This window comes from Oryctolagus cuniculus, chromosome 14 (genome assembly GCF_964237555.1).
Source record: "Oryctolagus cuniculus chromosome 14, mOryCun1.1, whole genome shotgun sequence".
Lineage (NCBI taxonomy): Eukaryota > Metazoa > Chordata > Mammalia > Lagomorpha > Leporidae > Oryctolagus > Oryctolagus cuniculus.
This window is the reverse complement of record NC_091445.1, coordinates 72,277,187-72,299,074: the sequence shown is the minus strand read 5'-3', so window position 1 is coordinate 72,299,074 and position 21,888 is coordinate 72,277,187. Positions and strand designations below refer to the sequence as shown.

Sequence of the window (21,888 nt, the reverse complement as noted above, 5' to 3'; positions counted from 1 at the left end):
TAAGGGTGACTCCTAAAGTTCTAAAAGGTAGAGAAAATATTTTCAGACCTTTTTTCTCCTTTCTCTAATGCATTTGTCTTTGAAGTCAACTCTAATCCTCCTATTTCATGTGCTTTTTTTCATTTGTGAGACTAACATTATCTAGGCCTAGATGTGATCAAAATTAATTCTCAGGTTGTTTTAGCCCTGGCATCCTTACCGTAAAGACTTTGCTGGTTGAAATATCTCCAAGCCCTTTTTTGCACATAACACACAAGGACATTTTCCATTAACATTAATGAGACTTATGAGCCCATCTTGATGGGATAATAAAACTAAAAGGTGAGTTTTTATTGGCAATATACCATCCTTCATCCAAGTGTTCAACTTCTGGTAAATAGGTAGAAATCCACCCTTGTATAAAATGCAAGAGTGACTTGTGCCTTTGAAGTTGCAAAGACTTTAAGGATACATCACAGTCTTAAAAATATGAAATGTACTTTGATACTGAAATAGAATTCTAAGTAGCAATCTCCAAAATATCTCCATACATTCTGAGGAAAGTACAAGAATTATTTCAGGCTTTACTAAGAAGTTTCAATTCTCCAAGAAATGCTAATCCATATCTTCCACATCTAATCTTTTTAGACATCAATCCTTCAATGCTAGAGAATATAAAGTACTGTATTTTACAAAGTTGCATGTTTTATTTCATGAATTAAATATTAAATGTTATTTTGGTTGCCAGTCTATTTTTTTTTGCAAGTTTTACTTTGTGAGAACAGATCTCCCATAACAAAAATTCCTAAACCACTAAAGTCAAATTTTAAATAACTACCAATTACATCCTCAGAGTTTTAAATGAAAATTTTCACTACTTGGATCCCTAAGTATTTTTTACCCTTAATACTTAAAACAAACCTTTCAAAGTATACATGTTATTTTCACTAAATTCAGTAACACATTTTTCTATTTCTTCCTAATCCTCCAAAATATCATATATAAATTTTCTTTTACTAAACTTATTTTTAAAGTTTCTGCTTAAAGTTTAAAAAAAAACAAACTCATGGTTGCTCTAACCAATAATCAATGAAAATTTTAAGACAAAACATGTAAGTAACATTTTACAGATCACATCCTCACTGTGCAATTCAAGTGCAAGTTTACCGCTTTAGATGATCATACTGTGAGAAAATAGATAAAAACATGTTGAATAAATACTAATTAAAAAGCTATTAAGAGAAAGTAAAAATCTCTCATAGCCCTTCAAAGTTAATTCTCACCATATTTTACTTTATCATATTCAGTGACCTGTCGAATATTATCTATATATACCTGCTAAATTTATTAAATTTCAAACAACACATTGTCTCTGTGACAGATCCAAATAAACAGCAAACTTTACCAATGAGAAAAGGAAAAGGCAATGCCTGAGCTATAGTTAAGGATTATTTTCTGGAGAAAGACGTATAAAAGAATCTCCCTACAGATATCCTCTGATTTCATGAAAGTTGAGTTTTGTCTGTTTCTTGTCTTTTTTTTTTTTTTTTTCATGGTGATACATAGTTGGTTTACAGAGACCAAGCAGGGGAAAAGCATGGAGGTGTGGATTCCCTGCGCCAAAACAGGGAGAGATCCGTGTTGCATTAACACAATGTTCAGGACCCAACCAACGTAGCCAAGTTACTCTCGACTTCATTTATGGTTAGTTTTCAAGCAGACTCAATACTATCTAACACAGAAAGAACTAGAACTTCCCAACATTTTTAAGCTTAGACACACACACACACACACACACACACACAATCTCACAAGGTAGGACCGATACGCCAGCCACAAAAATCTCTGGTTATAAATCCCCAAGCTTGGCTATTTGTTCCTCTAAGGAGGTCACTGCGAGATCTGCCCCAATGGTTCCCGTGCTTCCTTCCACGTGGATGGCGGCGGCAGCCTCTCTATGGTGGGAGCCAGGGAGCGAGGACGAAGGCGCCCAGGCTGTGCTCAGTGGGGTGGTCACGAAAACTGGGGAAAGTCACGCCACTGGTCTGTGCTTGCCATGGGGGAAGGGGCCTCGGCCGCGCAGGGACACCCTGTCCCAAGATGATGACGCATCTTTCTCTGTAGACTTAGAAAAAAAAAATGGCTTATTACTGAACTAAATGTTTTTATTGATCACCCTGAAGTCACAGCCCACTGACCCTGCAAACCATAAATGGCTTTAACGCACAACAGTCGTTTCCAGGCAGCAGGAGGAGATGCTGGATTAGTCCACGACGCCGCGCCCAAGCATTCCCCGCCCCCGGGTTCGGGAGCAGCAGAGGGCGGCGGGTGGGTCGCCCAGGGCCGCCTCTGGGGCCAGGAGCGGCGCGCACCCTCGAGCGCTGTGGCGGTGCCGGCAGCCAGGCGCTGCCCGGCGTGGGGACGCGAGCGGCCGGGCGCTGCCGCACGGCCCCGCCTCGCGTCTGTGGTCGCCAGGCTGCCGGGTCGCGGGGCCCGAGGAGACGGACGACTGTTTCGTAGCGTTCTCCATTAAACAATAAAGCGAGCAGTAAAGCCTCAGGTGCTGTGTTTGTTGTGCCGTCTGCGCGGTGCGGCGGCTCCGGGCCCCGGCGAGCCGAGTGCACTGGGCCGGGAAGCGCCTCTTCGGCTGATCCCAGGGCCAGATAAGGAGCCGCCGAGCCACCAGCTCTGTCTAGACTCGCGACCTCACAAGTCAAGCGCCTTGTTTGGATTAGCCCTCCAGATCTGCCAACCTGATCAACTCCTGAAAGAGAAGGGCCCAGAAACACCCTTTTTTCCTTCCCCCTGGACCCCGACGATTGTCCCTTCTTAAAGGGATCAAGGGCTGATTTGCCCGCGGGGGTGGCGGGGCTGCTGGGACCACTGTCCGGATCCTGCTTTCTGGGCGCCCACCCCCGCCGCGGAGCGCACGCCTGACGGACTGGGCGAGAACCACCAGCAGGGCGACCCGCACAAGGAAGTCGCCAACTTCGGCAAAGCCACAAATAGCATCACTCCAACACGAACACGAACTTTTGATCCCTGGAGTGGAAAGAGGATCCCAGGGAGGAAAGGGCAGCTGTGGCGATGAGTGGACGCTTCCCTAGCCTTCGTCAAGGGCGGGCCGACCTGCCTGCTGTCTCCACCTGGCGAAGAGCAATCTCGCCCCACAGCTTTCTCCAAAATCTGGGTGCTCTCTTGGGGGCAGGGGGTTAAAATATATTATTTTCTTTTTAGAACCTTTCGCTTACCAGTACGGAGAGCTTTTGCACAGAGATATTTACGCGAAAAGATGTGCAAAATAATTTTTTAAAATTCAAGGAGACTTAAGTGCAGTTCCAGGAAGAGACCGGCCTCCTCAAGGCTCAGAAACTGGCTTCCCGGAGCCAACAACTTAAGCGCCATAAAAATTAAAGGATGTGATAGTAGCAATGCTCACAGCAACCACTCAGCAGCCTGCCTTGCCTCCCCTCCCCCTCCGCTGCTCCCTGTGAACCAACTTCTCTGTCTACACTTCAGAAGTCTCCGGGAGGTGTGGAGAGATCCTCCATCACGGCTTGGGACATTGTAAGCTGTGAAGTTTATGTTTGTGGCGCCTGGGCTCAAACAGCCATTCAGTGGCTTGCTCGGTTATCAAGAAAACAACAATCAGAAAAGATCAGTAAACAGAATCGGCTGCCAGAGCCTAGAATTAACTACTTGCATTTCAGTTTAAAAAAATACCAGCTCACACTGTACAAGTTACTTGTTTTTATTTCAAATAGTTAACGAGAATTCAAGGTTTGGGGTGATTTTTTAAAGTGTCACTTTTTAAATAAAAGCACAGTAGTCACCCCTTCCCTTTCTTCCACCATCCTCAAAGAAAACTTAACTTGCCTTGTTGTGATGTAATCTTTAATTGTTGATTAGCAGAGAGGAGGTAAGTAGTCTTTAATCAATAGAATTCACGCCTAATTTGGATTATAAATCTCGTTTACCAAAACTGACTAAAGCGAACTTTATAAATAAGAAAAAAAAGTACTCTCTGCTTAGATAGTTTACTTCTACAAGAGATGAGATTAAAAAACCTAAAGTGGCTGGGTAGCATCCAAACTGCTTTTGGGGGGGTTAGAGCTGAGATTTTTAAATACTTTTACTATTTTTTTCTTTTTAAGAAAAAGGAAAAACCTAAGTAAAACCACATGGGATTTACAACAGTTATATTTCAGTGAGATCGATCCATCTTGTGGCTTAAAAATTCAAGGTGCTAGGGAAATACAAGGTAAGGCTAAGTTAACTTAAAAGCACATTGTCTTTTTGGCTGCTAGTCAAAAGGATCAGACAGACCAGAAAAGAGGTCAACAAGAGGAGTTTAAGGAGATGATCAGGATGAATAGCAGCAGAGTATCACAAAGTCATCTGTTTAATCTTGAACTCCAAAAAAGTTGTCAATGGGCAAGCGAGTCCACCCACCGGAGCAGAATCACAGAAACTACAACTGTAACTTCCACCGAGAGAAGAAAAGATCTACAAATATTATTCCAATTTAAAAGGAACTTTTTAAATGGAAGATAAACCAGGTCCACTTGACGAAAGGGGAAGAGGGACAAGGGACAGAAATAGAAGATATTATTGCTCTTAAACTGTGGGGGTGGAGGAGGGAGTCCCGTCTTGAAGACTACAGATATTGATGTAGATTCCCTGGTTTAAAGGGGAGTGCCCCGAACGTTTTTTGGTTCCATTAAATTTTAGCTTGCAGAAGCTAGAGGAAATGAGTCATAATGTCCAGGAGGAAGAATTCAGAGTAATAAGGGAGGGAGGATCAAAGATAATAACAAACAGGAGGAATTTCATTAGAACAGAGCTCAAACCTCGGTCTCCAGAGGTGTGCGGAGAGTAAGTGTAAGAGATGATTTGCAAACAAGAAGACATTCAGCTACACATTTTAGAGCACATGCTGAGGAGTCTAGAAGGGGAAGACACGCCTTTCATATGAATAATACAAGAACTAGAATGTTATCGACCCATCAATCCATTCTCAGCCATCAGGCAATAAATATCTTGAATCTAGCAAGTGAAACCAAGTCATTCATCACCTCTCCCTAAATTACTTTGCTTAAATTCAAGCTGTGGGCTTCAGAATAGACTGACATCTATATATGTAAAACATCACCCCCACCTGCCACCTCCCCAGACACACACATACTTAGAATCTTAGAAATCAATGCCAGGAGCAAAAAGGAGCACAAAGACGGGAGCCTCCTTGCAGTGCCTCTATTGCATTCCAAACCCTAAATAAAGTTGTTGTTGATTATGTTTTTCCCATCTCCAAGTCCTAAAGTTCTTAAGAGTCCACCAGAATCCATGGTTGGGAAAGGGGCTCCCAAGGTTTTCATAAAGGGCTTGGGCTTTTCCAAGCCAGCGAGGTCAACATTCAGCTTGGACCTGCCATTGTTGCATATGCTTATTAGATAGCCACTCAAGCTCTGATAGTGAAAAATATAGGGAAATTGAAAAGGCTGACCAAGAGAAATAGCGAAGGGGACATGAAAAGGGTCAAGTCCGGTGATAAGAGATGATAGGAGGGAGATGGGAAAGAACGGAGGTGGCAGGAAGCCTTTCTCGGGGAGGAGAAGATTTGTGTGAGATAAGACATAACTCTTGTTTTTCTCAACAGACAACTACAAGCCATTATTACCGCCGGCCAAATTATTAGCCCCCTGTCAAGAATGAGACAGAACAGTCAAAGTAATCAACGGGCATGTCTAATGCACTGTAACATTGTCAATGCAAAGTTTGTTTTCTCTCTGCCCCCACGTTAGAGCCTGTAATTAACCCGTTATGCAGAACGATGCCAAACAAAAGCTTAATTGAGGCTCGCTTTCTCCCACTGGCTGCAGGTTTGGAGAGGGTGACCGAGACTGGGAGCCTGGGGTGTCTCCAGCCCCACCCGAGCCATGCACCCAGCCCTGGCCGGAGAGGGTAATTCGCCACACCACACACGATTAGAGTGCGTTAGTTTTCGTATTTATTAAGACTCATCAGATATTGAGAACGCCATTACACTCAAGCATACAGAGAAATCCAGTTTCCAAAGAGTCAAAGCATCATTCTGGGCGGAGTGGGGGGTCGGAGGAAAGGAAGGAGAAGGAAACAGAGCTGAGCCCCGCAAACCCAGAACCCTAATTTCGGGAAGTGCCATTTTTCTGCATCCCTGGGTTCTAGCTCTTGCACTTGAACCACGGTTAAATGGTCGGGCCACGCCGCCCACGGAGTGGCTTCGATCTCCGAAGGGGGTTTGCCAAGTAAATGACCCTGCCCCTAGCCCACGAAAGGCCGTTCCCCGACAGAACAAAGGTCTGGTTTCTCGCCCTAGCCAGTCACCCTTTCCAGGGTTTTTGGAATTCGAGTTAGGAGAGAAGGGGTGATGGGGAGGAAATGCATACGCTAACTGATCTGGGAACCGCTGAGAAAACTCTCTCCTCTCTAGGTCTGTTCATCCTGCTAAAATAAAGTGGCATTTCCCTGTGGGCTGACAGCCGCCGCTGATAAATAATGGTCGTGCCACACTGGCTAGGCAGAAAGTCTCTCTTTTAGCAAGAGCTTATATTTGAAATATGGGTCATTTCAACGATCCTAAGCAGGAGACTTTGGTATAAAGCACTTACTCTGAGAAAACAGCGACTCCAAACCAAAAGCCCTTTAAAGTTGGACTCTCTTCCTATTGGGGGTGTGGGGGGGTGGGGGAGTGGAGGGGTAGGGTCGGAGGAGGAGAGAGACAGAGGAAGCAAAGGGAGGGAGCAGGACAGAGGTCGGCATCTCGTTTTCCCAGAGCCAAATAGAGCATCACAGCTAGAGCTAAGGGCTTCCAACCAACTTTGATCCAACTATCAAAATCCAAACTTGCAAAGTCCACTTTCATCACTTGCAGTACAATATCATGCCTACTGTATGCCAGCTTACCCCAATTCACATGCAACTCTTAATTTCAGACATTTAAGCGGCTTACTTGTAAACATATAAAAGAGGGACCCTGGATCATTGTGTTTTATTTATTTATCTATGCCAAACGTTTATTAGTGAAATAGTCCTGAAGATATAATTCTACATATGGCGCTTTGATTTCACATAATATTTAAGAAAAAAGACAAAACACATAGAATTAGACATAAAATTCAAAGACCACGGTACAACCTTTATCTCTTTTTTTTTACTTCAGCAAACAAAAAAAATGTCAAATGACATGAAAAGTGGCAAGTCTTCTGACAATAAATAATAAATTACTTTATAATTTTTGCAATGCAAGAGCAAACAAAAAAAAAGTTTCCTTTTTTTCCTCTTTATTTCCAGAGAGAGAAAAAAACAGTCATTTTAACCAATAACTATACACATCTTTGGGGGAAAAGTTCTTGGACAGACACAAGTCAAACACAATCCCGAGACGCTTGTGGCAAAATAGAGGTAACCTTGTTGCAATGCTTTATAAGTTGGTTTTTAAATCTGAATTCAAAAACCTTTAAAGTCGATTCAGACTTCTTGATAGAGGATGGATCTCAAAAAAGGGGGAAAAAAGGAAAAAAAGAAAAATGGGAGGGCACAAAAATAAAAGAGAAACCAGCTACCAGACACGCTAAGAGACCCAGGATTTCAATTAACCCCTTGTTAAAGTCAACTAAAAACATCGCAAACCAACGCAGCTCCACCTTCCTGAAAGGACTCTTTCAGCCAAGAGGCCAGTCTCTCTTCCTGCTCTTTTTTGCTGGAGCTCCTGTTTGGCAAGGCAATGACCAATATAGAAACAGCACCATTCAGATTAGGATGGACTAGAAATTTTTCTATTTCTGCTTTTCTCCAGATGTGCAGTGAAATGAAAATGCCTTTTCTTTTTGAGATCCTTGAATTATAAATCCTCTACGTTTTAAAAACGTCTTTAATTTTTATTTTTCAGTACTCCTAAGGTCATTGAATAGCATATGTTGGGTTTGGGTTTTGTTTGTTGTTTTAATTCTAGTAAAATCCCATGATTGTCTTCACAGTGTTGCTACCATATCACCTTGTCATTAAAACAGACTTCGTGCATTTCATGGAGCATTCATTTCTTGATTCAGTTTTCATTGACTGGGTTGTTAAATACTTGTATTTTGGAGTTCAACAGTATAATTTCCCACTTTCTCCAACAGGGAAAAAAATACATCTGAATGAATGTTCCTCATGCCTCAATAGGACTGGCCACCATGCTGTTAGGTGTATCTGGGAGTTGAGAGGACATTGATGCTACTTCACTGCCAGTGGAATTAGAGCCTGGTCCTCCTTCTGAAAAATTGACCTGCATAGAAGGATGAGAAATGAATAAAGGAGGCAGTAATCGTATTCATAACATATTATAAACTCATATGTGCATGCATGTGCAAATGTTTGTGTGGATACATAGGTAGATTAAGATATCTGCATACATAACTGCATCCAAATAGAACTATCAAAAGCCTAAGAGGAGAATAACTTTAGAGAAAAAAAAAATCCTCTCTCTTTCCTATCTTCCAAAAGATCTCTGTTTTAACTCAAACTGAATTCCCAACATTATGTTGCATTAAATTATTTAAGAACAAATGTGTTTCCCACTATAAAATGGCATCACAAATCCACCATGCATGCTCAAAATAAAACTATCCTGCTGGCTACATGTTGCCCTGGGAGCAGGCGAGTTCTCTGGGTCTCTAGGCATCCAGGCCTCTTCTTGAGTTGGAAAATTCATAACGCATGGTCAGATTCTGTGACGGAGGCGTCCCAGAACAAGGATTAGCTCCTCAGGGGGACCAGTGTGTGCATTCCTCCTGGTTGTTCATCTGCCTCCAGGTTGGTCTCTCTTTCTCTCTCTCCCTCCCTCTCCCTCCCTCGCTTCCTCTATCTGTCTCTTCCAATCCTCCCCCTTTTTAGCCTAAAAAACATTGCATAGCCATTGTAGACCTCCTCCAAGTGTTCCCTCCCCCAACCCTCTGCCTCATCTTCCCCTCCACTGCTCCCCTCAGACACTAAAGTTTCAAAAGAATCAAACCCTTCCCCTGCTTTCTTCTATATCCAGATTTCACTCAAAAATTCATCATATGAATGACTTTAAGTTTGTTTTCCTATTTCCAGACTTTACCTTTTTTCCTACTCTATTAAATTTTCAAATTATGAGGTCTAGAGACTTCACGAATTTGCCTAACCTCTAGACTGGCCCACTTAGAGATACAAGCCTGGGGCCAAGCACTTTTAACCACTTGCCTATGGCTAATTACTTAATTCTTGACAGGAGAAAGCAAATGCCCTCCACTTAAATGTTAGGGTACAGCTGAAGTTTTATTTCCAATGGAAGGAACACCTTTTTAGGACAGACCTTCATATTTTATTGAGCAGGATTCTATAGTGCTGATTTCATTCTTTAAGAAAACACCATATGTATACGTATACCATATTACAAAGGAATTCAAGAGTTCTTCAAAGATTTCAGGGAAAACGGAACTAAAGGAATTTATTTTTGTGCAAAACAATCTGAACTCCATGCATTTTTTCATAATATGAATTTTCCATGAAAATATAGAAGGCTTCCTATATATTTAAGATTTTTATATTGCTCTTTCATGAATTAATTTCTCTCTGCATGTGTAAAACATATTAATGCTAAAACTGATTTTCACACATTAGCTAAACACTACCCCTGAATGGTAGAGCTCATGTTCTTTTTGCAATGCATGCTACACAGCATGCCACTATATAACATTTGAACTCACACACCTAAAAATGTGAAAGAAATTCTGCATTTTAGATTAAGATAATTCTCTCATCTCTTCATTGATATATTGAAAAACTGCACCCAAGCAGGTACCTGCTGCTGATTGGTAACGACATTGATTATGGATGATAATCATCCTGATTTGGGTTCTTAACTCTTCCATTCTTTAGATGCTAAGAAGGGCGTGAATTTAACAATTGCTGACCAAAATGTCAAGGTGATCACTGAAGTCCCTGCCAACTCTAAGAGGCACGATTCTGCAACTTATAGACTTTTCCACAAGTGCTATCTAGCTACACGCCTTGAAATTAATCGCTCAAAACAGGCCCTGACTGACAAGAAAATTCAACCTATGGTCAAAGGATGCAAAAGTTTCTCAAAAAAGAAGTCCCCTCTCTTCAGCACCATGAGACCTCCGTCTCTCCTCAGGCCTCAGCTGGGGACGCCCCTCTGCCCTGAGCCTTTCAGGGTGTGACAGCAAACCTGAAACCCCTTCTGCTGGGAATTCGGCCTCCTGGGCCTGGGAGCTGACACTTACCAGTTGCTGAAAAGCAGGCTGATCTATGTCACTCTGCAAGGCGAAGTCGCTCAGTACTTTCCAAGGCGGCTGGTAACTTTGCACCTCCACTGGGTTAGCCTGTAAGCCACCGTCGTGTCTCTCTGGACTGGCAGCCACCATGGGAGTTCCTGTCATGCCCTGGATATTCTGTGAATAGCCACCCCCCCATCCCAACATGTTAATGAGCAAACTCCCTCCCTCCATTGTCCCCACAGGCTAAGCAAATACATCCCGGAATTATCTTATCTCTATAGTGGCTTTTATTGACTCAGTTAATCTGCTGCACCTATGGATATTAGCTGGAGTTCAGCTTTGTTTTATTGCGTTTTGGTTTTGGGTTTTGCTTGGCTCTATGGGATGGACTGTAAGACCTGCTTGGACCTTATTCAACCAAATTCTCCGACAACTTTCTTCTTTCCTCCTACCATCACAGCCATGCCAGTTCCTCCCATCCTCCCTCACCGGCCAGAGCCTCAGGAAGGAGAAAGCTGGGGCAGGCTGGGCCTCTGTTCAGGCCCTAGGCACCACGGTGGTTCTCCTGGGCAATCTCAGTGAGTTGCACATTTTTCTCAAGCCCTCCTACTTGCAGAGCCAGCCCCACCCCCACGCATTTGGGTCTGGCTGCTATTGTGCTATTATGCACTAACCAACTTAGAAAGTGCCCTGGCTCAGTCTTCGCCGGCCTGCCAAGTTTAATGACAGCAAGTTTTATGGCATTTAAAAATAGGGTTGAAGCAGTAAAAAGCAAAACGAAAAAAAAAAGAAAAGAAACTCTAGCTTAATCAGGAGGTTTGCAGGGTGGGCGCTGCCCTGGGCCTGTGATAATATGGGATAATAAGGAGGGGGCTGGTGTCTCCGTAGAGGCCTGGGCTTGACCCGGATCCCTGTGTGTGCGGGTCAGTTAGGGGACCTCGCCGGACTGAGAGCGTTCCAGCAGGCCTTACCAGAGTTGGGGTGCGCGCAAGGGAGTTCCTGTATGAAAACCCTGATGTGTACAGGAACTCAAGGTAGTTAGTCCCTTCCTTCCTCTTCGGTTTAGTAGGACTGACAGCCTTAAAAGTGGCAACACCCGTGCCACTCTTTCTTGCCGCCTGCTCTGGGAGGGGGCAACAGCGTCCTTCGGATTCAGGGGTGTCGGTGGGGCTCAAGGTCACGAGCCTGCCCACGCGGCTGGGGGTGGGGGCGGCCACTCCCACCTAGCAACGGGAGCTTCCCTAACCTGCCTGGCTCTCCTCCCGGTCGCCCGGGTGGCCTCTCCCCAGGGGCCTGGGGGGAAGGGCGCCCCGTCCGGGCTCCTGCTGGAGAGCAAGGTCGAACTGCACCGCGCGGCCGGGCTGGGTATCCAGGACACACCTCCGCCAGCCCGCCCGCCGCCTCTCTTTGCCGCTGGTGCTTCCCAGTGGGCCCCAGGCCACTCACAGTTTTGTCATTGGGCTGCTGCTGCTGGAGTTGCTTCATCATGATGCTCCGCTTCTTGTCCTTGCACCGCTTGTTTTGAAACCAGACCCGGATCACGCGGGGGCTGAGGCCAGTCATCTCCACCAGTTGCTCCTTCATGAGCGCGTCGGGCCGAGGGTTGGCAGCGTAGCAGGTTCGCAAGGTGTGCAGCTGCTTCTCGTTGAGCACAGTCCGCACACGGGTGGTCTTCTCCGGCTGCTTGTGGACGTGGGGCCTCAGGGCTGGCTGTCGCGCGGAGATGGGCTCGGCTGCAGGGCAAGGGTCGCCGTGAGCGCGGGCCGGGCCGATGGCTCGCCGCGCCGCTCCGGGACAATGGCTGGCGCTTTGCAGCCAACACACACAAAGCAGGGGGCGGTAGAGGTAGGGTGAGACGGGGCAAGAGGGAGAATAAAATCTCGCTCGAATCTGCAGAGGTCAATGCTGAGTAATCCGGGCCCTGAACGCAGCTCCCGCCCCGGATTGTGCCAACAGAGCCTCAGCCCAGGGAAGCGCGTTTTAGGGCCTGTCCTGCTGGCAACAGGGGCAGCACTTTTCAGTATTCTTTCCCCTCTATTCACATTTCTCATACCTAGATTAGGCCCTGGGAACTCTCCTTCCCCCACCAAGGACCCTCACCGCTAGATTTGGAGTGTCCTTTCCGGCCAAAGCCACAAAGAGTTGCCGGGAAGGGAAGGTAGGACAGCCTGGGATGGCCGGAGACTGGGCTCCAGTCGACCTGTCTACAACACGGGAAGGCTCAGGGCAATTCTGCAAGGCCGCCTTGAGCTTCCGTGCCAGAGAACAGTCTTGTCCAGGGGCCCAAGGAAGGAATTCATTATCTCAGCAGATGTCTCTGCCACCCTTGGAGGCTTTCTTTTCTTTAGTACCAAATCCACCAGGATGTTTCGGAGATGGACTGACCCCCACGTGAAGGAGAACGGAACCTCTGTGGAGCTGACAAAGGACTGTGGTGGGCAGCGCTGTCCCCCACCTCTGTTCCAACATTGTGGCCTTCTCCGCGGCACACCCCTGCTTTGCCCCAAAGCAGCTTAAGCACCAATACCCCAGGACAGAATTCTTAGAGCTGTCAGAAAGCAGAGGTGGGGGTGGGGGTGGTTAGAGCCTCTCCCCACCTCACCCCCCAGTGTTTAGTGAGCAGTGATACTTTAACACTGCACAGGGGCAGACCTGTTCAGGACCTGAGACAGGCTTGGAAACACTGTCTCTCTCTTTTTACCCTTAGCCTTGGCTCTGGCCACCGCACTCAGTATCCACTCTTCTTCCTGGGAAGCAGCCTTCTGATCCCTGAGGTACAAATCCTACACCTTCTACCTCTACCTCCCTCCTCTTCCACCTCCCCTCCCCACCACAGGGTCAGGCCAGCACCTATGGGGTCAATTTAAAGCTACAGGGACAGGCCCGAAGATGAAATTCTCACCAAATCACATAGCTTGAGTGGTTTAAAGAGGCAGGCTCCCTTTAAAAGGCAATTACTGCAGATTAGCTTGTTGACAGTTTTCAATTACAGCTCTGTGCAGTGGCTTGCAGTTACTGAGACTGTATCTTCAGGCTGGTTCTCTCACAAAGAATAAAAATGAATTTTAAAAATGTTTTGGAGTGTGGAGCAATGCGCAGGGCACAAGGACTTGGAAGGCCAAACAACTTAAAGCCACCGGAGTTTACTCCACTGGGTTAAAAGAGGAAGCTTGAGGGGCCCAGGACTCCACCCCTTTAATAAGGGCAGGGGCTGGGGGCTGAAGGCTGAAGCCCAATGACAGTAAAGCCACAGTTTGGAGGGGAAGGTGAACTGGCAGCACTGTTTGGGCTTGTGCACACACCTGTGAAAAAGTGATCTGCGAGTGCTCTGAACGTTACTGTAAACTGCACACAACACCTCATTTAACTGGGGGTGGGAGGGGAGCGCCGCCACCGCCAGCCTGGGGCTACCAGGCCCGCTGTGAGCGCCCGCGCACTGGCAGGGGCGGCGCTGGCGAAGAAGGGCGCCTGCCTCCCGGACTCCCTCCCGGCGAAGGAGTACCTGCCATTTGCAGCGGCCGCGCCGGGTGCAGAGGGCTGAGAGGGTCGCCGGCGCCCAGGCTAGCCCTTTCCACGACGTCGTGGTCCGCGCGACAGAAAAGGCCATCCTCCCGCAGCGCGAACTCGTCCCCGGGGATGAGCTGGCGGCTGCAGGCCACGCAGCGGAAACACTCGATGTGGTACACCTTGGAGCGGGCGCGCATCACGAAGTCGTTCTTGCTGAAGCCGATGCTGCACTTGGCGCATTTGATCCCGTACAACCTGTGCGAGGGCCGGGCCCGGGGAGAGGACGTGAGTCATGTGGGCACAGTCCTACCCCAGGACCGCCGGCGACCCCAGCCGCACACCCTAAGAAATCGGCATTACCCAACTGAAGCTGGCCGCGGGACAGAAATGAAAGCTCTCTCTCTCCCTCCTCCTCCTCTCCCTTTCTTTTACTCCCCTTTCGTTTCTAATGAACCTCAGCATCTCCGTCTGTACCTCTTAGGTCAGAACTCCCAGCCCACACTACGGAAAGTTTACTGATAGATTGGAAAGCTGGGCGACCGCTCTGGCGAACAGTCCGCGGGTTGCCCCTGCAGATTCCAGCGGGAAGGGGGTCCCACAGTTTCCCCTCCGTATCCCCTCCCCCTCAGTTTCTGCTGCGAGACTTGTCTCTGAGCGGGCAACACAAAGAGCTTGGGGAGTAGATCGTCGAAGTACTTGATTTGCAAACACACACAGGCACAAGCAGTAACAAAATGAAACCTCTGCAGATTTCTAGATCATCTCCTGGCAAGTACATTCCAATCCTGCTCCAACTAAAGATTTTCCTCCGGCAAGAATGTTACTGCTGATGGGGTTTCCTTTCCTTTCTTCCTTTCCTTATTATTTTTAAAAAACCTACTGGATCTTTTTCAAGTTGCTGAAGCATCTACCTTGTTTTCAGTATGCTTGAGAGCCAGGACCAGCCTGAAAAAAAATGAAAAGCCCCCAACTTCTCAGCTTTTCCTAACTGCTGGTCTCTGCTTACCAAGGAACAATCCTTATAGTTCCTCCCGGGCCCCTCCCTTTCTATCTGTAATAACAGAAGCTGGTCCACTCCTACAAAGAGAATGGAAGAAAAAGTGTGTGTGTGGGGGGGGTGCGGATTCTGCTACCCCAAAGGGAAATGAAAATCTAAAAGGTCATTCTGCTCTGCTTTTACAACTATAGGGTTTCAAAGGGCACACACATATACACACAGTTGAGAAAGAGTGGGGAAATGGTAAAAGCGATTGGGTTCTACAAATGTGTGTTATGCAGACTGAGGCACATGCAGGTTTGTGTGCAATGGAGCAAAACGCTATTTCCATAGGAGTAAAGATACTCCTGGAGGTGCCAAGTGATCCTCCTCCCAGAATCTTGAGTTCACATAGCAATCCAGTAAACAATGAAAACAGCTCATTTGTCAGAGTTTAGAAGGTAGACTCAAAAGTTTTTCCTCCCTCCGCCTACTGCATGTGAGATCTTCCATTTCATAGGATGAAGACTTGACTTTGCCTGTGACCAAACAATTTAGACAATCCCTCCCCCTTCCTGTACCCCGCTTCCCTACTTCCTCCCACTCTTCCCCAAAGTAACCCCCACAACATTGTTCAATTTTACCTATCAAGATTATACTCTCCATTTCATGAGAAGAGGAGGAGGAGGAAGAAGGAGAAAAGATGGAGACAAAGTGAGCAGGAGAACATTGTGACTGCTTGTTTATTAGCTAAATTTCATCAGGAGTTCTCAAACTGCAGAAACCCTAGGACTTAGAAAAACTGATTACTTGTTAACAGCCACTGGAGAGTTTCTTAATATAATATTTTGCTATTATTCAACATAGTAGTGAAGACCATTCTCGCCCAATTGTTATTAAAACTAATAACATTTTCTTTAGAAATTCTGTTTTCCTAAGACAGAAAATAAAGTTCTTGCTGTGTGTGTGTGTGTCTGTGTCAGAGAAAACTTGAAATTAGTCAAGCATGAAACAAAGTCTGACTGGGAGTAAACTGAAAAAAAAACCAAACACAAACTCAAAAAGTTCCTACGTGTTTGAGTCTTGTTAATACAGGCAATTGACTCATTTTATCAGTTACTAGATTTTAATGTGGGAAAGGAAGCTGTTCAATTATCTAAATATACCAATTGTTCGTAGACAGATGATGGGCAATTTGATCTGCTCTGTCTAATTCATCAGTTCAGATAAGATAAGAAAGAAAAGACAGGCAGATGTCACCAAAGGGTTAATATTTAAAAAGATTAAATTTCCGGTCTTTTTGCAAGGAATATTTCAGTTGGTTTTGAAATCTTCCAGGAAGGAGCTTTTACACTAAAAGTAAAATGGCCAACACTTCTGTGCACTTTTTCAATAGTGAATCTCTAAACATGCTTAGGTCAAACTTTTATTTAGCTTATTTCACTGACAATTCCAAAGAATATGTAAGTTACTAATAAAGTGCTGAACTAAAACATATAAATAATAAGACCATATACTGCACAATACAAACTGACCTTTTGAAGTTCAGAAACCTATGCTTATGCATCTTTAATTTTTTTTCTTGTCTGCTTTGGAAGGGGGAGCCTGAGATAGGAAAATAATTTGATCATCACAAATTCCAACAGAATTAAGCAAGCCTTAATACTACAAACTTTATGAAAACCACTGGGCAGGGTTTTTGTTTTCGTCTAACAAGTGAAATGAACAGCATAGTTTAATTTTTATAACACACTTTCAGGGTAACTTCTGCATGCTGGTCCCCGCTGAAGGAAACTTCACAAAAAGACAAAGCCACACCAAATTAAAAAAAAAAAATAAAGTGCAAAGAGAGACAAGGAAATCTCACAAAATTAAGGAAGAAGTAGAAATGGCGTACCTGATATAATCTCTTTTACAGTAGGTTTTCCCATCCCTAACAAAGCACGTACAGCTCTCGTCCAAATACTGATTACACTCCGCACATTTCAAACATGCCGCATGCCATTCCAAATCCGGAGAAACCCTCAGAATATACTGATCGTGAATTTGATTGCCGCAACCAACACATAGGGAAATCAGACGTTTTTCTGAAATGAAAATAAATACATGATTGACTAACCGTTTACTTCCTACAGAGATAAACACACTTTTAGTGTCGTTCTCTTAGAGGGTGTACTCTGGGAGGGTTTTTTTTTTTCTTTTTTCTTTTTTTTAAGAGTATTGCATTTTGGAATGGTAATTGAAGTGTGCCATCAAAACCTTGACTCATTTTAAAAAGGAGGTGGAATATATGTAAAATGCAGATTTGAATAGTCTACATTTGTAAGCCTAGCACGCAATCAAAGCCGCTCATTTTGTATTTCTCCCCCCCCCCCTTTGCCATAATCATTGGGAAAGATTATGGATAAGTCAAGTCAAAGAAAAGGTTTTGACTAGAAGCGTTAAGTGAACGCAGGGATGTCTCTATTTTCCATGAAGCACGCTCTTCAATAGCACACAGGACTGGATATTGTTAGCAAGAGCAGACATCAATACAGTTGTCACTCGTTCTCTTTTGCAAGTCTAATGCTAATTCCTATCTCCGGGTATTGTATGTGCAGGCAGAGCTTTGCAACAAAATAACCTTCTCGGAGAGCTCCGGATTCCCGAGGAGGAAATCACCGCTTAGCATCTGAAGGCTAGGGTTTTGTTGAGGGCGCACAGAATCCAAACACAAGGTACGATCCGTTTCCCGAAGATCAGAACCGACAGCAAGCATGCAGCCGTGGCGGCAACCAGAAAGAGCCACCTTTTCTCTCTCTCCAGGCAACGACTCCAACTCCGAAGAACCCTAGGAACCCATGCCTGAGAGAGACCCCCGCACAAGACCAGCACACCGAGCCCCGCAAGGTAAAATAGCCTCTTACTTTTTGGTGGATCTCCCATGTCTCCCATATCTGTGAGAGGGAGTAATGTCCACAGTGAAATGGTGGTTGTACAGTTGGTGACCAGCCCACAGAGAGGATGCTGGAGCTGTGGCTAAGTGGGAAACAGTGGCCCCGGGGGTTGCCAAGGCTCAGAGAGCCGCTGCCCGGCTGCGCCGCGCCCTCGCGGATCGGGGAGTCCAATTAAAGCCGGCGGAGTTGGCGGAGCGGAGGCGCTGCGACGGCGGCGGACTCGGCTCGGCTCGGGCACCTCTCTTCCTTATCTCTTACTCAAACTTCTCTGCTCCAACTCAGCTCCATCGCCATTGGTCTGACGCAGCGCGCGGGGACGTCAGGCGAGCGCCGCGCCCATTGGCTGCGGGGCGCGCGGCGCAGCTGTTCTGATTATCATATTTCAGCCTCGCCGCTGCCGTGCGCCACTGACCGCTCGGCGAGCCCGCAGGAGAGGATTAGGGCTCCCGAGGCAACTTGCTCCGGGCTCAGGCCGTTCTCCCCTGATGCTCGGGCTGCCGGACTCTTCTGGCTTTTGGCCTCCTTCTCTTCTCCTCCTCCTCCTCCTGCCCCCTCCCTCGCGCCTCCCCGGCCGCGTCGCCTGCGCCCTCGCCTCCTGTCCCGCTGCTCCTCCGCCCTGAGCTCCTGGGGTCGCCGCAGTCCGGCTGGCCGCGTTGCGCGCGTGGCTCCCTTTTCTGCCGCCAGTGGCGAGTGACTGGTGGGTAGGTCTTCCTATTGACCAGGTCCCTCCCGGGCTGTAGGGAAAGGGGGACCTGGCAGCAGGCTACCTAGCTCGGTTTGATCCCACTCTGTGACGCGCAGTCCCGGGCCTGGCCCGGCTTGGCTGCCGGGAGGGTGAGTGCCTTTCCGAGTTGGCTGTGCACGGCGCGCTCGGGGAAGAAGAACTGGGAATGGGATGATTAGCCCAGAGGACTTGTTCGCTGACTGCTCCTCCATTACCCCGTTACCCACGACCTCAGATCTCCAAAAACGTGGGGTGGGAGGAAAGGGGGCGCTTCCTGGCGTAGCGGACAATCAGGTCGGAAACGCACAGGTAAAATGAAGTTGACTCAGCGGACTTGCCTCTCTCTCCTTCCGACCCGTGAGGTCTTGCTTTTCAGTTTAACACTAGCATTAAAGCGTGTTAACCCGAAGCCAGAGTGAAATGCGCTTTCAGTAGCCTCAAGTTTGGGAAGCGACATATCCTGGCCAGTTCCTCTCTCCGCTGATGATTTGCCTTTTGTTTCTAAGATAACTTGTGCACTCAGCTAGTGGTGTTTTGATCTTTTTAAGGACAAGTCCCCATGTCTCTAGGAAATTTAAAAGCTGCGTTAGTCCAAGGGCATGAGGAGTGAAGGGTCTGTTACGGAAGAACGGTGAAATTCCGTTTCACTTCCTTGGGCATGGATCTCTTGAGAGTTCTCTCGGGGAGGGGGTGGTCTACCTGCAGAGAGAAGAATGTTGGCTGCAGGTCGCCGGTAACCTTTTTCAATCATTTCTTACTTGTCCCTATCATCTCTTTAGCAAAGACAAAGTCACAGGAAAGCCACCAAGAATCCCTACACTTCCCCCACAAAGCTTCTAAATAGCTAGTCCTTATCTAATGGGACTGCCAGTTTTATCTAAAAAGGCCTACAAACACAAGCCCTAGAAGGCTTAATTTTGGTGTCTCCTTGCCGTGAGAAGACCTGGTGTGTTAGGAAACTCCTTTCTTTGTGTCTCTCACCAGATCGAAACCTTGATAAGGGCTGAGAGCCCTCAGCCGGCCTCCGTGGCTCAGTTTGAGCTGATAGACCTCTCCAGAGCCCACAGAGAAGTTAAGATGCGTGAGTTTCCTTCTGACCTGGCGGGAGCTTTACCAAGAACACGTGTTTTGTTTTCTTGCTTTGTTTCCTTTCAAGGAATGTTTCAAATAGGATCTTTTCTTTTCCACTTTCATTATGTGCTGTTTCAGAGTGTGTGTGTGAAATCGAAAGTGGGATAGACGCAGGTTGCTAAGTTTACTGGTTTTGTTTTGTTGTGCTTTATGTTTCTAGTCTCTGGTGTGATATGTGCATGGAACCTTTTGTCAAACTTCTTTTTCCAGAGCTGATGCTGATAATAGAAACAAGAAGCAGGTCTTCCCAGTGCAAAGGCATATTTCCCAGATAGATAACCAAGTTGACTCTAGTTTAAAAAAAAATACCACTGTAAGGCCAGAAAGTAAATAAAGGATTTGAACCAATTGTATGCCATCATGCCACCTTTATAGCACTGAATTAAACACCAGAAGCTGTGAGGAGCCTGATAACTTATATTTGAGACACACAAAGCACCATCACTATCCATCCTCCTTCAAACCGGCCACACACACACACCTACACACACCCAACAGGCACACCCATGTACACAGTGTGCTATTTGTGACTCCCTAAACCAATATGTTCTTACAAAGAAGTATTGCTGATGATAGCAATTCTAAGTAGAGAATCTGGTAAGTGGGTTAAGGGAGAACCTTTTTAAAGTATTTTCACCATAGTGATAAAGACAGCATGTTTTCTTTTTTCAGCACACCATGCTAGTGTAAACAATTATTTTCTTAATAAATGTGCAAACCGAAAGCAGACATCCATGCAGAAGATATTCCTGTCAAAGGGAGACATTTGAAGGAATCCAGTATCTGTGAGCCATGATGGACATTCTCTGGAGTTCTGGGTGGCTATCAATAATACATTTTGCATTAAAATCAAAGGATAGCAGGCATTATTGTTTTGCCTTACCTTCAAGTTCCAGTGTGATTACAATTACTGCTGTTGCCTTAGTGGATTTCTGTATGTGGCTTCCATTCATCAAATATATCTATAAAATTTTAAATGTTTTTATAGAATACATAAAACTGTGATTACATAAAACCGTGATTAGCAATATTTTCCCAAGTACTCGATCACAGGAGCGACCTCTTGTGTTCAAAGCGGATATTTGACCCTGTGCTGTCAAAAATGGACTGACTGATTTTGACCTTTGTGTTTTTTATTAGGTCAAAAATATATCCTTCAAAACAGCAATAGTGTGAATCTCTGGCCCTCTATTGACGAGAGGAAAAGAAAGATAGGAGTAGTTATTAAGTGTGGTACTGTTGGCTCCAGGCCATTTTACTATACCTTACAGTGAGTGAGTGAATACCGTAGGTAGTGCTAAGATGTCATAAGCTCCTTGAGCATGCACATCTGCCCATGTGCACTTGTCCACACCTTCCAAAATGCAGCTGTTTCAGCCTGGCTTTCTTGTGGACTCTCATACCTGTGTTTTTGTTTGTTGTTGCTTGCTTGCTTTCTCTGCTTAATTACAATTGAAACATTCCATGTCAGACTTAATGCCATATGATGTAGGTTTCTGAACAAACCTGATGTTCTCAAGCTACTTTCCAAAAATCTAAATAGATTTTAATTACAATTGAGAGGTAATATGGCACTCTTTGAATTTATTTATGCTGTAACAACCTCTGGCAGATAGAAATGAAATTTAAGTTGGTTCTTTGGCAAATTACATACAGTGAGAAAGCCTTTTCCTTCCCATCTAAGCCAGATTGGGAAGGGAACGATGGGCTTTGATCAGCTTTCCTTGCTTTATGAATTTGTTTGGGAATTAATTCCCAGGGAGATGATGTCCTATGTTTAGCTCACCTCAAACTCAGATTTGAGAGTAGAAAAACAATTGGGCTGCCAATGTCAATGAGTAAGGCACTCAGATGGAAAAATACAAGATTTATATATTCGGATACCCACAAATGTAATGGGAAGGGGACAAAATGAAACATCACATATTTTATTCACCTCTGAAAATGTCAAATGAATGTGTATGTATCCTGTTTCTCCTCATTTTCGCTTGTTCTATGTAGTCTAATCAGGTAGAGTAAGGCTGTACCAACCATCAGTTTAATCACATCCAGGGGTCAGATAAAATCATATGTGTTTAAAAGGGAGTCATGGTGTGGGTGTTTGGAGCTAATTTCCCTCTCTTCCAGATGTTGGTGGTGGCTTACTGAGGATGAATGGAGAGAATCCACGCCCTTCATTACAGAGAAAAAGTGAAGACATTTTTCTCCATGTGCCATTGGGTATGAACTGATTATCTCCTCTCCCCCCCCCCTTTTTTTATTTTTCCCCCCACCGCGAACTAATACTAAGCAATGATAATAAAGGCAGTTGTTAACAGCAAACCTTTCGCTGTGACTCTTTTTATTGCCTAG

At 45.7% G+C, this 21,888-nt stretch overlaps 1 protein-coding gene across 1 annotated transcript; it reads right to left on the bottom strand.

Moving 5' to 3' along the window:
• Positions 1 to 7,004: 7,004 nt before the first annotated feature.
• Positions 7,005 to 17,990, bottom strand: ISL1 (ISL LIM homeobox 1). Its single transcript, XM_002714026.5, has 6 exons — positions 17,652 to 17,990; positions 16,643 to 16,832; positions 13,765 to 14,024; positions 11,709 to 11,995; positions 10,269 to 10,436; positions 7,005 to 8,284 (listed from the first exon to the last, which is right to left on the bottom strand). Exons 1-6 carry the CDS (start codon positions 17,677 to 17,679, stop codon positions 8,168 to 8,170), a joined length of 1,050 nt encoding a protein of 349 aa, XP_002714072.1. The 5' UTR covers positions 17,680 to 17,990; the 3' UTR covers positions 7,005 to 8,167.
• Between the last annotated feature and the right edge of the window lie 3,898 nt (positions 17,991 to 21,888).